Genomic DNA, 15,721 nt, shown 5'->3' with positions numbered 1-15,721 from the left:
TCCCTGTGTTGGCGTGGGTTTCCTCCAGGTGCTCCAGTTTCCCCCACAGTCCAAAGAATGTGAACGCATGAGTGTATGGGTGTTTCCCAGTATTGTTTGCCCTTCTGCCACTTTTCCAAATGATCAACTAGTCAAAAAAAAGTCAAATTATTATTTGTTGCTCTTAAAACTGGGATCGTCGACAAGACTTTTGTCAGGTAGTGTACCAATAAGCTAATAAATAGTTAATAGGTTTGGGCAAAAATCCAATAATTGGCCCATTTGAAATTCCTAAAATGAAACGCCACTTTGTATTAATGGATTTTAAAAACAAACACACCACACTAAATATTACAACATTACAGTGCGCATCTTTTTGGAGATTTGCAAGAACATAATTAGCCACATAAAATGATTTTTTTAACTACCTGAGGGTTTGATCATTTATTTAAAAAAAAAAAAAATAATAATAATAATAATAACACAAGTAAACATATCAAATAATATGACGATTAATGATGACCTAATATAACATGCTTTCAAGAGTTCACCCTTAGCTGATGATAGATTATAAAGTGTGTTTGGCATGCTGTCCCAGGAGAGAGCCCTGAGCTCATCCTCAAACCTGGGCCTCTCTCCCATTTGCAGGGTGAGAGGGGAGATTGAGCTCGGGTAGATCTCAAGAATTCCCCTGCTGTTTGTAGCTAATGAGCAATTAGAGATTGCTATGAAGAGATAACTTCTTTCTAGGAGCATATCTATAGTGACAATTTAGATTAGTTAAATACCTTAAGTTGCATGTTTTTGGATGGTGGGAGCAAACCAGGAAACCCAGGAGGGGATTCTTCAAAACAAAGATGACTACGGTATGGAACTTGGGTTATTTATGGAGACTTGGGGATCATCTGATTGGTGAATCATGAATTGGCTAATGCTGGACCAGCTGTGATCATTCATGAGCAAGCGATCCTCTCGAAATTTATAAATAAACTTCACATATGTCCAAATAAACAAAACAATAAAAAATATATGTATAAATTTAACAGCACAGTTGAGTTTATAACAGCTTTATTCCCCGTTTTGATTTGATCAGTCATTAGAAGTCATTCCACAATAAAAATCTTAAAACAGGTAGTGTGTAAAAATCAAGGACATGACAATTTTCAAATAAAAATGTTAAAACCTTGCATTGCAATCACAGATATTCAAACAAGCCTGAACTAAAAAGCAAATGAGTGTAACTTGTCATCGGTTTGACTTTTCCCTGAATCATTTCTTCTCCATGTGCCTCTTTAAAACGAAAACTTTTAAAAGCTAACAGCAGTGCAAAGACATGGATCATCATAATGCTAAACTCCGTCACTGACGCAGAGACGATATTGACAGATGTCCTACTTTTCTCCTTACTCTCATGACACTGAGGTCTCAAGTGTTAAATGTTAGACTGATTTGGCCTTAGCGAAGCCCACTCTGTTATTCTCCCTGTCAAACACAGTGTAGTACTGGCCAATGAAAACATCACCCAGAATCCACAGCGGTCCGGCAGGCGGTGGGATATCCAGACCCATGAATCCACTCAGGCAGATGTCGTGTCCACCCTGGCTTTCCTGCAAACACACAGAGTTGTAATATTGTTATTGTTTTTTGTTATACATTTCTCACGTTTTGAATGGCAAAAAAAGCACGTTGCGAATAGCTAAATAAACTGTTAAGTTTTTTTTTTGTTAAAATTAAAAAACAAACAAACAAACAAAAACACAAAAAACAAACGTTAAACCTAATTTAAAAAAACTTATTTTCAAATACTTGTGTAAATATTTAAAATGTAATATTTGTGGCCCATTCATAATAATAATAATAATAATAATAACAACAAACAACACAAGAAAATAAAGAGAAAAAAACTCCAGTCACATGACTTTATTCTGACTCATGCATGACCTTTTTTACAAACAACACCTCGACTTCCCAAAAACAGCAGCCCTGAGGTGACAAAAATGAGGCTGACCTTGAGTATGTACTGTTCTCCAGTCAGCGAGTAGACCTTTCCACCCAGGGAGAAGGAGATGGTGGGGAGCGTCGGCACTTTCTTACAGTCTACCATGTACTACAGAGGAAACCTTTGATTAGCATCATCGCATTTTGGCATTTCAACAAATGAAGCAGTCTTTAAAATACAAAGTCATTTTTCAGGGTCAAAACTCTGTTTATACTCATACACGTAGATGTATACACGCAGTTGAAGACAGAATTATTAACTCTGTGTTTTCAAACATTTAAATAATTGATGTTAAAAGTCCCCAAGAAATCAAAACTAACTGTATGAATTTGGAAGCTCACATTGCTAGTTGAGGTGAATAATTCATCCTTGCATGTGTTTAATAAAACAAAAATATTTAATTGAAATCTGAAATTGCACTTCCTGTTTGTTTTCAGTTAAATTGTTCGATTACGTATATCATAATGAATGGGCGTGGCTAACATATTTAAACGTGCTGCTCCAGCTGTCAGTTTTGACAACAAACAGAAATGGTGAGGAGGAATGTGTCTGTTAGGTTGTAAGAACTCTTCCCAAACACTTTTCCCAATCTTTCGGAATGAAATGCCTACTTTACTACATCCAATCAGCTTGCAGTTGAAAAAAAAAAACAAACCACGCCCTCTGTTGCGTCATTTAATATTCCTTTCTCTAGGAACTGAGTCACAATACAAAATAACAGTAGCAGCTTCCGGTTAATGAGGACTTTAACAAAATCAAAGCTTTTTTTTTTCCAATGGTAATTCCTATTATATTTTATTATTATAGAGAGAGTCTTGGTTCATTTTGGCTGGGGAAAAAACAAACATTTAAATTGCTATGGTTAATATTATTAGCCCCCTTCAGATTTTAAGGTACGAAACAAACCCCTGTTGTCCAATGACATAATATGTATTTACTTGTAATTTTTATTTTTAGATAAATATTAGTATCTTGCATAATAACTAGTAAAATATTATGTACTGTCATCATAACTTATTTAAGGTAAATAAAACAATTATTAATACTACAGTTAACAAAGTTAAGTTATAGTTGATAAATAATTGTGAACATATTAATATGATAATCATTAATTATGATACAATAATAATAAATTAAGATACATTCAATAATTAAAACTATAGTTAATAAATTTACGATTTTACACAAACTTGTAATTCTCAGCATTTTATTTGTTTTTGGATTTTCATCATAAATATGATATTATTTATTTATTATAATAATATCATAAAATGTATTATTATTATTAATATTATTATTACTACTATTAATAGGTATTAAAATGAGTTACAAAAAATGAGAAATATTTGAAAAAGATAAGCCTTGACAGGAAAAATACATTTTAAATCATTTTGAAGACCAAAGTTTCTTTAAACTTTTACATTAATAAAAAAAACTATTTCCCAATATAACCCTTCATTTTTGATTAAGGAAATGCAGCCTTTGTGAGCAGAACTAAAAAGGTGCAGTACCTCTCCCTGCATCAGAGGGATGGCTCCAATAGCCTTCTGCAGGGCTTTGACTTCAGCAGCTGGGCCAGTGATCAGAGACGTCCCAGTGTCCACAATGGCTTCACATCCTCCTTTACACAGAGATAGTCCACTGCCGATGCTCATGCTAAACATACAAACACACATGCTCATTGTTATATATTCTGCACTGGTGGTTCAGTGGTAAAACACTTGCTTCTCAAAGGACAGACCAGTCAATTATTTTTCAATTAAATGACAAAACTGTGACCCTTAGGCTTAAACAAAAAATAAAACAGCAAAATGTTAATAATGATGCATTTTTTAAGAGCAGTTATACCTTAAGAGTTAGCATATTTAAATCAAGCATCATCTAATATGTTAAAAAGTAAACAATGGACACTGTGCAATTAGGATGTGAAAGTCATGCTGGACGGAAATGAATTTGCAGAAATACTTTCTTCATTTTAACAGTGTGCAAAAAAGTTTCTTCAGATAACAATTAAACCATATTTTCCTGAGTGTGTTTTGTGATGGTGCTCGACTATTTTAGGCTTCCTCTAAATACATTAATTAACCACATAGTGCATATTTGTTTTTCAATAGGTCAATAGGTCAATAGGGCTAAACACTAAAGATTTTTTAATGGCTGAGTAGGAAACAATAAATAAAAATACTTGTCCTTTCAAAAAAACAACATTTATTTAGTCATTTCTCAGCCACACATTATAAAATTGGTTATGTATTTAGTTTTGCTAAAAGTTTTATTGAGATGTATTGCTGGGGATCGGAAGCAAATTGGATCGATTGTCTAGGTTTACTTAAAGGAAAATTAAGACCCATTTAAAATGGTTTAAGTGCAAAAAAGTTTCTTCAGATAACAATTAAACCATATTTTCCTGAGTGTGTTTTGTGATGGTGCTCGACTATTTTAGGCTTCCTCTAAATACATTAATTAACCACATAGTGCATATTTGTTTTTCCTACTCAAACAATTTGTTCAAAAGTATGATTCATTTAGAAACCAAACGAGTGGCTGGCTTTTAGTTGCTTTTTAGCTACTAAAAGTTCTACTAAAAGTGTACTTTCTATATAGTATGAATGGAATTTGGATGAACTGCATCTGCCATAACATTACTGACACAGACAGAATCTGTGGACATTTTTTGCCATTTCAACACAGAATTTTCTTAAAAAAAATAAATTATTTGTATATTAATGTAAACCCATAAACAAAATAATAGTAACTTCAACTTTTAAGGTTATCCAATTACAAACACAGTAGGTCTTTTATACACTAAAATACATGAAAAATTGTATTGTACAAAAACATTATGCATCAGCATATTATTCAACATTATAACCAAAAAAAACTGAATAAATAGATAATTTACACACAATGACATAATTAAATCAATTGAATGCATAATAGGCTAAGCAATCTGTGGAAATTTCTACAGATGCAAATTCTGTGTAGGTCTACATGACTTTCTAGCATTGGTTGCATATTTTTCCTGTCAGTTACAAAACCTTTCTTGTGGTCTCAAAGACAGTACGGTCTTCACTATATGTACACTTTAAAATCTCAGCTGATGTAGTATGGTGTACTGGGTACTTTTAAGCTGCTTTTGCATTGCATGGCTCAACTCTGTTCACTTTGTACTAGAAAAAACTAAGCAAAATAAAGCAATGAGGGTGCATTGTACATTGGCTCAAGCACATGTAACATTGATGGTGTGGTCTTAGTTTGTTCATCATGGTTTAAATAAAGCAAATTTGCCAGCATATGTGTGTTTGTCTGTGAATGCTTATTCAAGGTTTCTGCAGGTTTCAACAAGTCAAATTTAAGACTTAAGATCAAGAAGAACAAAACTTTAGCCTTATATTCACACAATTTCTTGCATACAAGTGGGCGCAGCCATGTCTCATTTACTTCCATTCATTTTTAGATGTTAAATTAGCTCATTCTGATTGATGTTGCAAACTGATCATTTTTCATTATATTATTCTGCTTTGTCTGTATTGTCATATTAGAAGAGCAACTAGCTTGACCATTTCAGTGGTTTCTTATTCCTAGTCATTTCTCCCATAGGCAACTGAGTCAGAAGTTCTAAAACAAATTGCAAAAACGAGCACACTTCCACATTGAAGGATAAGGTCAATAGGGCTAAACACTAAAGATTTTTTAATGGCTGAGTAGGAAACAATAAATAAAAATACTTGTCCTTTCAAAAAAACAACATTTATTTAGTCATTTCTCAGCCACACATTATAAAATTGGTTATGTATTTAGTTTTGCTAAAAGTTTTATTGAGATGTATTGCTGGGGATCGGAAGCAAATTGGATCGATTGTCTAGGTTTACTTAAAGGAAAATTAAGACCCATTTAAAATGATTTAAGACGTACAAGAGGATATTTCAGTGAATTTAAGACATTTTAAGACCATGCAAACCCTGTTATTATTTTTCTGTCATTTGTTCGTGCCTGTGCAGGTCAGCACATTATCGATTCTGACCTTTGAGATTCAGAATTGTTAGAGAAAGAATTACGATATGTCCTGTTTATTTAAATCTAGTGGGTTTGGTGTCTTGTCAAAAACCCTATGACTTTATTAACTTGAATTTAAAGCAACATCACATTTAAAGTCACGCTCATGTGTTGACATTCAGGAAATCAGAACTCTTGTTTGTGTGATATTACTTACCTATCAAACATTATAGAAATAATCATTATTAGTTCAATAATATCAAAATTTAAATGACAGGTCATTTTAACTAGCTTTATGCTGTAAATGCTTTTTGAAGATTTGTTATTTTTGTGTTTTTTATTTTTATTTTTTTGCAAAGTGGGTGACATACTGGATAAAGTTAACACACTACAGCTACAACACTAAAGAGAAATATAAATATCACACACACCCCTAGAGGACAACTGCATTATTCAGCACAAGGTCTCAAAATTCTCTCACCCATCCATGTGAATCTGCCAATAGGCCTGTCTGCTGATGTCCACATAGTTGAAATCTCCAGTGTAATATTTGGGGTCTGTTCCTCCCAGTAGCAGCTCACCACCAGGCTGAGTGTCAGGGTTTCTTTCAGACAAATAAAACAACCATCAGGTCTGACTTTCAACTGCATTTAATGGATGCTTACGATAGACTGACATTTGTACATCTGGATGCCCTATATATAAAGAAGGGTACCTGTTAAGATAGAAAGAGAAAACATTTTTCTCCACTTTCTTCTGGCTCATCATCATGTCGAAAACAGGAGGAACCCCATCGACAGCGATGCGAGGATAGGCCATCCCGAGAATACCGTCAAACTTGGCAGCAATGAAGGCCACTCCTGGCTGCTTGATAGCTTCTCCAAATATCTGCTTTTCAACTGCAATATCTCCAATCTAAAAGAGACATAACAGATTGCTTTTTCTTGCTTTCAACACTTCAAGTGTTAAAAACTGTGTGACTGTTGATTCCTACCGTGCAGGTGTCCTGGCTGAGATACCCGGACAAACTTCCTGATCCATACTGGATGGCAAATTGAGTCCCATTCTTCACATAGGTGCTTGATTTGCCCCCATTGTACTTGTGATGAAGCACTACATGGTTAAAATAAAAGATATGCATATAATCAGTCATGTATAGTTTTTTTTTTTTTGTCTTGCTCCAGCCGTACATTCAGCCTTTGTTTAGCCGCTGCCCGCCTAGAATAATTTTCTTCCCGACCATTCCCACTAAATTTAGATCTGTTTTTTAAAACTTCATGTTTAAATTGGGCACTACCAAAAGAGAGAGATAACAGATAAAACCATAGGCTTTGTAAGCTAAATATTAGTTTTGTTTGTCCCTTTGTGATGAGACATGAGTGCCACCTTAAACCTGAGGTTCCAGTCTTGTGACTGCTTAATGGTAAAATTTTGAGGTATTATCACGCAGAGTCATTTTTTTTCCATTTGTGTCTAGGACGCATGAAAAAGACTCCCATACATCAGACTTGCCTAATGTTCTAACAGTAAACTGACCATTTTCTAAGGCAAGCCGAAGGACAGCGCATCTTCATTTTGCACTCCAATGTTGGTAAATCCCACTCTGAAAACTGTTAAGCAGATGACGCATGTACAGACTGTGTGGGAAAAAAAGCACATGCAGAAAGCACTGGTCATGCGTTCAATGTGTAACAGTCGTGAGCACTGGCTGTACTGGAGCTCAATAAGAATGAGAAAAAAAAAACACAGATATGCTATTCTGAAATAACGTCGGGACTCAGGAACACTATATTGTTAGCCTGCCTACTCCCGGTCAAATTACACCGGAGTTACGGACTGCTACCGTGTTTTATTCAGAAATTTATTCCCACACCGCAGGAAATCTGGTGTTGTCGAGAATGCAGACCTCAAGTTGCATTTTTATTGGTTATTAATTTCAGCTATATAAACATGCAAAAAAAAAAAAGGTATAGTACTATATTACATGGAATGAACAGAGACATATTCTTATTTTACACATCAGGGCATTTACCCACATATAAAAAAAAGGCTTTAGAACAGAGATGACAAAAGTTGGCCAATGGTAACCTTTGATTTGGCCCGCAAACCAATTAGAGAAGAGATGGGGAAATAATGGGGAAGGTTGGGGCAAATCCCTTAAACATTTCTAATTTTTACATCTATTTTGTGTTTGTTTAATCGCTGAGCTACAAAAAAGCAAAACTGTGAATTAATCAGATTTTTAACAAGTCAGAAAACGGCCAAAACACAATTAGATAGATATAGATTCATTATGTTATAAATTAAATTGTTTATGACTATTGTAAGTAGTACAATATAAAATCTAAAAACATATAATTATTGTTTTTATATATTTAATACTATTAAATTAGGAAGTTACAACTGCAACTTGATTGCAATACAGTTTGGTATATTTAGTTTGGCCCACCACCCTCAGTGTGTATTTTGGCCTTCCATAAAAAAAAAAAGGGTTAAAAAAATAAAAGAAGTTTTAAAACTGATGGTTATAATTGAATGTTTCAATTACATATGAAGACCACGTACATTTCATGACAATTCATTCATAAAAAAGTGGCATTAAAAAAAAAAACAACTTATAGCATCTAATGTCTTTAAATTAAATGTTGAACATTCATAAAGTAGTGAACTTGATAAAAAAAACACAATTTTACTTGCCTTATGAAACACCCAAACATTCACATCAAGCAAAGTTATCACTAAATCTATGCTACAAAAGGTAAACGCAAGCAGCTATGTTGAAAAGTTGATATGATCTATGACAAGATTACAGAAACATACTTGCAACCATGAAAAAAAAAAGTTGCCACCGACAAACTTGAGCAACACTGTGCCAAACTAAAGTAACTTCTTGTTTCTGAAAGAATTCACTTTAAATGAATAATGTAAAGACATCAGTGACCTGACAGTGCACTGTGCAAAAAGCTGGCAGGCTCTGTGTGGACTTACAGCAGGCGATGTCAGTCAGGGAACAGTGGACTGAAGGTACCCACAGGTTGGAGGATCCAGTGTCAAACACCACAGTGAAGGTCTGGACAGGAGTGCCAAGACCGATCTCGCCATAATACTGAGCCTGTAGACAAAAACCCAATTCATTTAAAATTCACCACCACAACAGACTGCAGGCTACAAAATGTGTTTCACAAAGGTTTACAGTTTCTAGATTCTTAAAAAAACTACTTGTGTCTGCAAATCTTGCTTGTGACACTGGTTTTGCTGTGAAACAAATTTTCAGACAGGTTTATATTTATTTTTTTAGACAGCACAACACATTTCCAATTATTTTTTTTCACAACAGTTAGGGATAGTTCACCCAAAACAGAAATTCTGTCATCATTTATTCACACTTGACCTGTCACAAACCTGTTTGAACACAAAAGAAGTTTTTTAACTTAAGGCTATTTCATGACAAAATGGATATAAAAAATATTACATGATAAAAACAAATTTAAATTACAATAAAAAGTTACTTAGACAAATATATACGGTAGAAATAAAAAAATGACACAAAAATATATTCAAAGTTAAAAATGATTTTTTCAGTAAAATTTTTGATAAATAAGTTAAGGTTCTTCTTGGTGGTACCTTTTTAAAAATGTCCATTAAAGTACTCTCCATATAAAAGTTGTCTAATGCTATTCAAACTTCCACATAGGCAGTAACTACATTCAGGTGGTGCTTCATTATTCAGTAAATAAAAATGAGTCAACCAAGAATGTCCAATTTAAGATCTAGTATAGACAGTTTGTTCATGTCTGGTATTCTTTAACCTATCTTGGAGGCTCTATCTACTGGACATTATTAGTTTGGAATACACCACAGCCAAAATAAATGGTGCCAGTAAGAAAACTGTACAGTTTTGGTTAAATATGAGACTGTATCAGACCTGATTTGTACCTAATATTGCAGTATTACTGTTTTTATTTTATTTTACTTCACTTTTTATTGAGTGGATCTCGGGCTTCGTTCAAAATTAAATGTTCGCTAAAAAAAATACTTAAGATTTTGGGTTTAGGGTAGGGCTATATGATAAGCGTTCTTTATCTGTAAAAAAAAAAAAACATAAGGCCTATGGAGTCCATGATGTAATGTATTTTTTATTTAATGCCATGTCAACAACCAATGCTATTTTCATGGCAAGAACATTTCAATAATAAATATACAATTAAAAACAACAAACTAATGAATACATCAATTAAATAAGATTTCTAGTGTTAAAACGTGATAAAGTTCTAAAATTTTTCCTGGTGTTATGAAGTCCATGAACACCATGTATTCAAGTTTTTATGCGTGTGTGTGAGATGAATACTGATGACCTATGAAAGACTTTTTAGCAGGAAAGCATTTACAAAGAAATGATTATAGCACATAACATATATTACCCATTCGTCATGCAAAACAAATGTAATCTTTATCCACTAAGAACTTCAACCACCTAAGCCTGTTTACAAAACTACAACTGGTAATAATATCAGCTGCTTGTTTCCAAATCGGATTGTTATAGAAACCTGTGACAAAGGCATTGACAAACAACCTCATGACTGTAACAAATCACACCACACACTATCATGATATCCATTTTATGAACATGACAGGAAACTGACAAGAATATTTTTTGGCTGAATACCGATGACAGAATAGGTTTCGGGTTCACTTTTTTCTCCCTCAACCGTAAATCACGTTCCACCATGTCGACACTTAATAATCATGTGACATGACTGAGCAAAACAACTGTGTGTTAAACTATAACTGACTGTCCTCATTCTTGCAACTTCCTGAATCTATAACTTTGTGCTAATAAAAAGTGCACAGACGTTCATTTGTCTCTGACGTCAAATTTACTGATTTACCATAATGCCGTGCTCAAATTAGAGACAATCTGTCTCTAATTTTCTTTAAATATATAAATAAATAATAATAGAAAATAATAAATAAATTATAAACAATAATAAACAAACAATAATAAATAAAGCAATAAATAAACAAATAAAAAAAATTTTGACTGAAGAAATTTAATTAACTTCTTGGATGACAAAAGGCTGAGTAAATAAATAATCAGGAAACTTTCATTCTGGAATTAACTAATTATTAAAAACAAATGTGAGCATGAAAATGCACAAAAACCCCAATCCACCCACACAAGACATGATGTCAGCAAGCAGATACTCACATCTAGGTAGTTTTTGAGTGTTTCTGGAGTAGGATCATTACTAGCTGGGAAGCCCAGGTTGTATTTCAGGGAATTAGAACTAGACACAAGCTCCTCTAATGATCTGCCAGAGTCACTTAGTGTTCGTCTGAGGGTTCGAAACTTCTTTAGTGGTATCCTGAAGAGAAACACACAGAAACATTAGCTTTCACGGTTTTCTTTTAGTCATATCTACAGCCCCTGCTGCAAATGACAACATTCTGATGCTAAAAACAAGCATGTCTAGGGTCCATTTTACACAATTCACATATCATCATGAACTCAAATTAGATTTTGTTCGTCAGGCTTGATTTACTACCACATTTATGGCAAGATGTAGTAAAAGCTGTTGTGTTATGAACTTTGAAAGGGCGGTGAGTCAAACTAAACCTCAGTATGTGGGTCAAGACATTAAACTCTAAAGTAAAAATAAAAAGTTCTTCCGCCATTATTTAAAATCCCATGGTGAACAGTTATAGATATTTTGCTTTATTACGGTACTTAAGAAAAAAGCCTTTTTAAAACTTTATTGGAGTATTTCTTGGGAAACTTTTAACGTCATTTAGGGCTGGGCCGATCAACAATACTATATTGAATCACGATAAAATTTATGTCAATAGCAATGATAACCTCTGGACTTTTTTACTTTATATTGATTTAAGAGCAATCACACAGAAGAAATGTGCAACAATGGGAATCCAAAAGTGTGTTGATATTAATGATGTACCAAATTTTCAACCAACATTTAATGGACCCTCTAATTTCTGTGGCTTTAGTCATTGTTGGGATACTCTTTTTAAAGCTGGAAGCATTAACAACTTGTATCAAAATATATATTGTTATTGTTTAATATGGAGCCCCGCTCTAACGTCATTACACTCAAGCATAATATTGCAATTTTTAACAGCACTAAATCCTATAACATTTAAAAACATAAAACACAAGTTTTTTTTTACTACAGTGAACTTGAAAAGGAGGACTTAATTTTAAACATCTTTAGGGACATTTTTGTCTTTTGCCATACTTTTTGTTGCAATTATTTTGGCTTTGTTAATGCAAACAGCATTTACTTTGGCAAACAAATGCATTTAATAACAGATTTTTCATTCATATTTTCCTTTTAAACATCTATTTTACACTAGGTAAAACAATAATTACAATTAAGACATTAATGATAAAAAATACCCACTAAAATATATTGAATATATATTATTTTTTATGAAATATCATTACAATTATTGTTATTATTAATGTTATTACTATTATTAATAATGATATATTCAAGTTCAACAACTGGCATGCAAAATACTAAATAACCACTTTTGATCATTGCAGGCTAAATTCATTTTTACTATAATTGTGTATATTGTACTATGGTTATCAGAGCATATTTAAAAAAAATGAAGCAAAATTTATTTGTGTTGGAATTTTTTTTTTAATAAAAGACAATAAAAAATAAAATTCATTCAAATAATGTTTCTGATGTTATTAAAGCCAGTTATAAATAAAATTTTAAAAATGTGCTTAGCCTTAAGAATAATTTTCTTTTGATTTCTATGAACACTTTTAAAAGGTTTAAATCCTTAAAACTATTATCATTTATGTAGTTATTATTTTAGCACTGATGCTAGTAAAGAAATCTGCACCACTACCATCATCTTGCTTAAATGTATAGATTTCTAAAGTCAAACTTCAAAGGGACCTTCATGTTGATACATAAACAGCTCTAATTTCTGCTGAGTCACAAAAAAATAATGATCAGTATCTGTCTAATGGGAGACCCATACCTCTGGGTGCTTTAATCATTTTTACACAAAGGACTGTTATTTCAGTGTAACGTTAGTCAACTGCTACATAAACAGCATTTCACACATCAACGTTACATGAAGTAAATTTTAAGACACAACTGTTAAATTTTAAGGTATAATATTTAAAAAATCGTGTATACAACACAAGTAGATGAACAACAGCGCGATTTGCAAGTCACACCGCGTGATAAAGATCGGATTGCGTTGTTGGTTTTGTAAGTTTGTTTGTTTGCTCGTTCGACCTTACCGGACAATCGCGTCGGACGTGCAGAAAAAGGCAACAACGAGCAGCAAAAAGGCGATTCTCATGTTGGCGAGCCCTCAGGACCAGTTAACGATAATGAGAGCAGTATCGCTGTGGGGATGTTATTGTTGTGCGGTCTAATATGTAGGACAAACAGCCACAGTCAGCTGACACAATGTGCTGCTGCCGAGCAACTTTTGCTCACAGTCATGTGACGGCGCGTTGACGAGCGTCAAGGCTGCGCTGCATTCTGCGCAGTGCGCACTTCACGAAAGATTGATGAACGACGCAGGAAGATTAAATCAGGGGTCAAGTATTTTTGTATTTATTATATTGAGTTTAAAAGTATTCATATTCTTTGTTAATCAGAAATGTATATATCCCTTCATGAAAATTTTAAAAAGGAAATTATTTATCGATCCTATTAAAATGTAACATCTAAATGTAAACAAATTGTTTAAAACAGAATTGTTGAATTTATTGAATTGTTTATTGTTTTATTTAGCTACATTTTAAAACATTAATTTAACGAAACAGTTTTAAATATGTTTATTATTATTCAGTTTACTATTTTTATGTATTTATTAATTATTAAACAATTTTAACACATTAAATAAATAAACTTTTTAAATGTGTTTTTAAATGGTTTTAAATGTGTTTTGATTTGTCAGTTATACATGCTTTATTATTATATATGCCTTAATTGAATTATTAAATTTATAAAGTGCCTTAAAGTCAAAATCAATTGCACACAGATATAAACCTTTTTTATTAAGTTACATCATTTTAAGGTCTGATAAGAAAATCATGAATTAAATAGACACTTTTTCTCAATTTATTTTGAAATGTTATATATATATATATATATATATATATATATATATATATATATATATATATATATATATATATATATATATATATATATATATATATATATATATATATATATATATATTACATTTCTTAACTTAATTCATTCACAGATACAAATTAAGAGCTTTTATTAAGTTGCACTAAAGTCTAATTGAAGCCTTACAATAAAGTATATTTTAAAACATGCTTATATATTTTTGTTATTATTAAACAGCTTTACATGTCTAATTTGTCATGTCACTGATTTATAAATGCCTAACTGTTTTAATTGAAAAAAGAATTGCCATATAAAGTCCAAATAAAGTTTACACAGATTTTAATGTGTTATTTAATTATTTTTATCTTATTTTAGTCAGTTAATATTTAAATAATTTGACTGGTTCATAATTAATTTTTATTTTTGTGTATTGCAATAAAGTAAAAATATACTATAACAAGGTTTCTAAATATAGTTATAAATTTCAAAGTCTATTGAAAAAAAAAAAACATGACAGGTTTTATGCATGCTTCCTGCTGTTGGTATAGGCTATTGTCAAATAATCAAATCATAAAGAAATTTAATTTTGTCAATGAAAAAGCCACAAAGTGCCTCGAGAAACAAAAATGTTTAATTTGTGAAAAGTGCTTTTTTAGAAACCACCACTGAACTCGTTGGTCAGTTAAAAACAACAGCTTTAAATAAGAGTTCAACATTTTTTCAATACATTTTTTCCACGGTACTGTTGTTAATAAAAGCAACCAATCTCTAATTAGAAATAGGCTTGTCTTTTTTTACTTTAAGCTGTTCCGCTGGTGTCCAAGCAAGCCTATTTTCAACATATTTTACTGAATATTCAAATGATTACAATTAAAATGACATAATAAATAAACAGTTGAAGTCAGAATTAGCTTTCCTGAATTATTAGCCCCCTTGTATATTTTTCCCCAATTTCTGAATAACGGAAAGAAGACTTTACCAACATATTTATAATATAATAGTTTTACTAACTAATTTCTAATAAATTATTTCTTTTATCTCTATCATGATGGCAGTAGATAATATTTTACTGGATATTTTTCAAAATACCAGTATTTAGCTTAAAGTGACATTTAAAGGCTTACTAAGTTAATTTGGCAAGTTAGGGTAACAAAAAAAATCAATGTATAGCAATGGTTTGTTCTGTAGATAATCGGAAAAAAAAAAAAAAAAAAAAAAAAAATATATATATATATATATATATATATATATATATATATATATATATATATATATATATATATATATATATATATATATATATATATATATATATATATATATATATATATATATATATATATATTGCTTAAGGGGGCTAATAATATTGACCTTAAAATGTTTTATAAAAAACTAAAAACTGCTTTAATTCCTGCCAAAATAAAGCAACTGAGACTTTTCCTCTTAATTTTTCAGGTACAAATGTATGTTTTTGAGGTACCAATATGGACCCTTTAAGTACAAATATGTATAATTTGAACCACCCCAGTGACATATCTCGTACCTTTATTTCCAAGAGTGCAGAAGAAAAAACCATAGAGGAAATAGTGTGGAAAATTCTTATACTGTTAAACAT

The 15,721-nt window shown here is 31.8% G+C and overlaps 1 protein-coding gene across 1 annotated transcript; it reads right to left on the bottom strand.

The window, feature by feature from the left end:
- Nucleotides 1–391: 391 nt before the first annotated feature.
- ctsd (cathepsin D) lies at nucleotides 392–13,512 on the bottom strand. Its single transcript, NM_131710.2, has 9 exons — nucleotides 13,257–13,512; nucleotides 11,184–11,340; nucleotides 8,963–9,086; nucleotides 6,969–7,087; nucleotides 6,690–6,889; nucleotides 6,456–6,578; nucleotides 3,490–3,634; nucleotides 1,988–2,086; nucleotides 392–1,586 (listed from the first exon to the last, which is right to left on the bottom strand). Exons 1-9 carry the CDS (start codon nucleotides 13,316–13,318, stop codon nucleotides 1,419–1,421), a joined length of 1,197 nt encoding a protein of 398 aa, NP_571785.2. The 5' UTR covers nucleotides 13,319–13,512; the 3' UTR covers nucleotides 392–1,418.
- Nucleotides 13,513–15,721: the final 2,209 nt, after the last annotated feature.

The sequence above is a fragment of the Danio rerio genome, chromosome 18 (assembly GCF_049306965.1).
Source record: "Danio rerio strain Tuebingen ecotype United States chromosome 18, GRCz12tu, whole genome shotgun sequence".
NCBI classification, from domain to species: Eukaryota; Metazoa; Chordata; class Actinopteri; order Cypriniformes; family Danionidae; genus Danio; species Danio rerio.
This window is presented reverse-complemented; position numbering and strand designations above follow the sequence as displayed.

Bases quoted from the DNA above. Each gene is read 5' to 3' on its own strand.
- ctsd (NM_131710.2), bottom strand. From the start codon at position 13,318: ATGAGAATCGCCTTTTTGCTGCTCGTTGTTGCCTTTTTCTGCACGTCC. The intron at 7,088-8,962 runs GTAAGTCCACAC...TTAACCATGTAG, and splicing joins CCTGACTGACATCGCCTGCT to TGCTTCATCACAAGTACAAT. The intron at 6,579-6,689 runs GTACCCTTCTTT...TTTGTCTGAAAG, and splicing joins TTCTCTTTCTATCTTAACAG to AAACCCTGACACTCAGCCTG.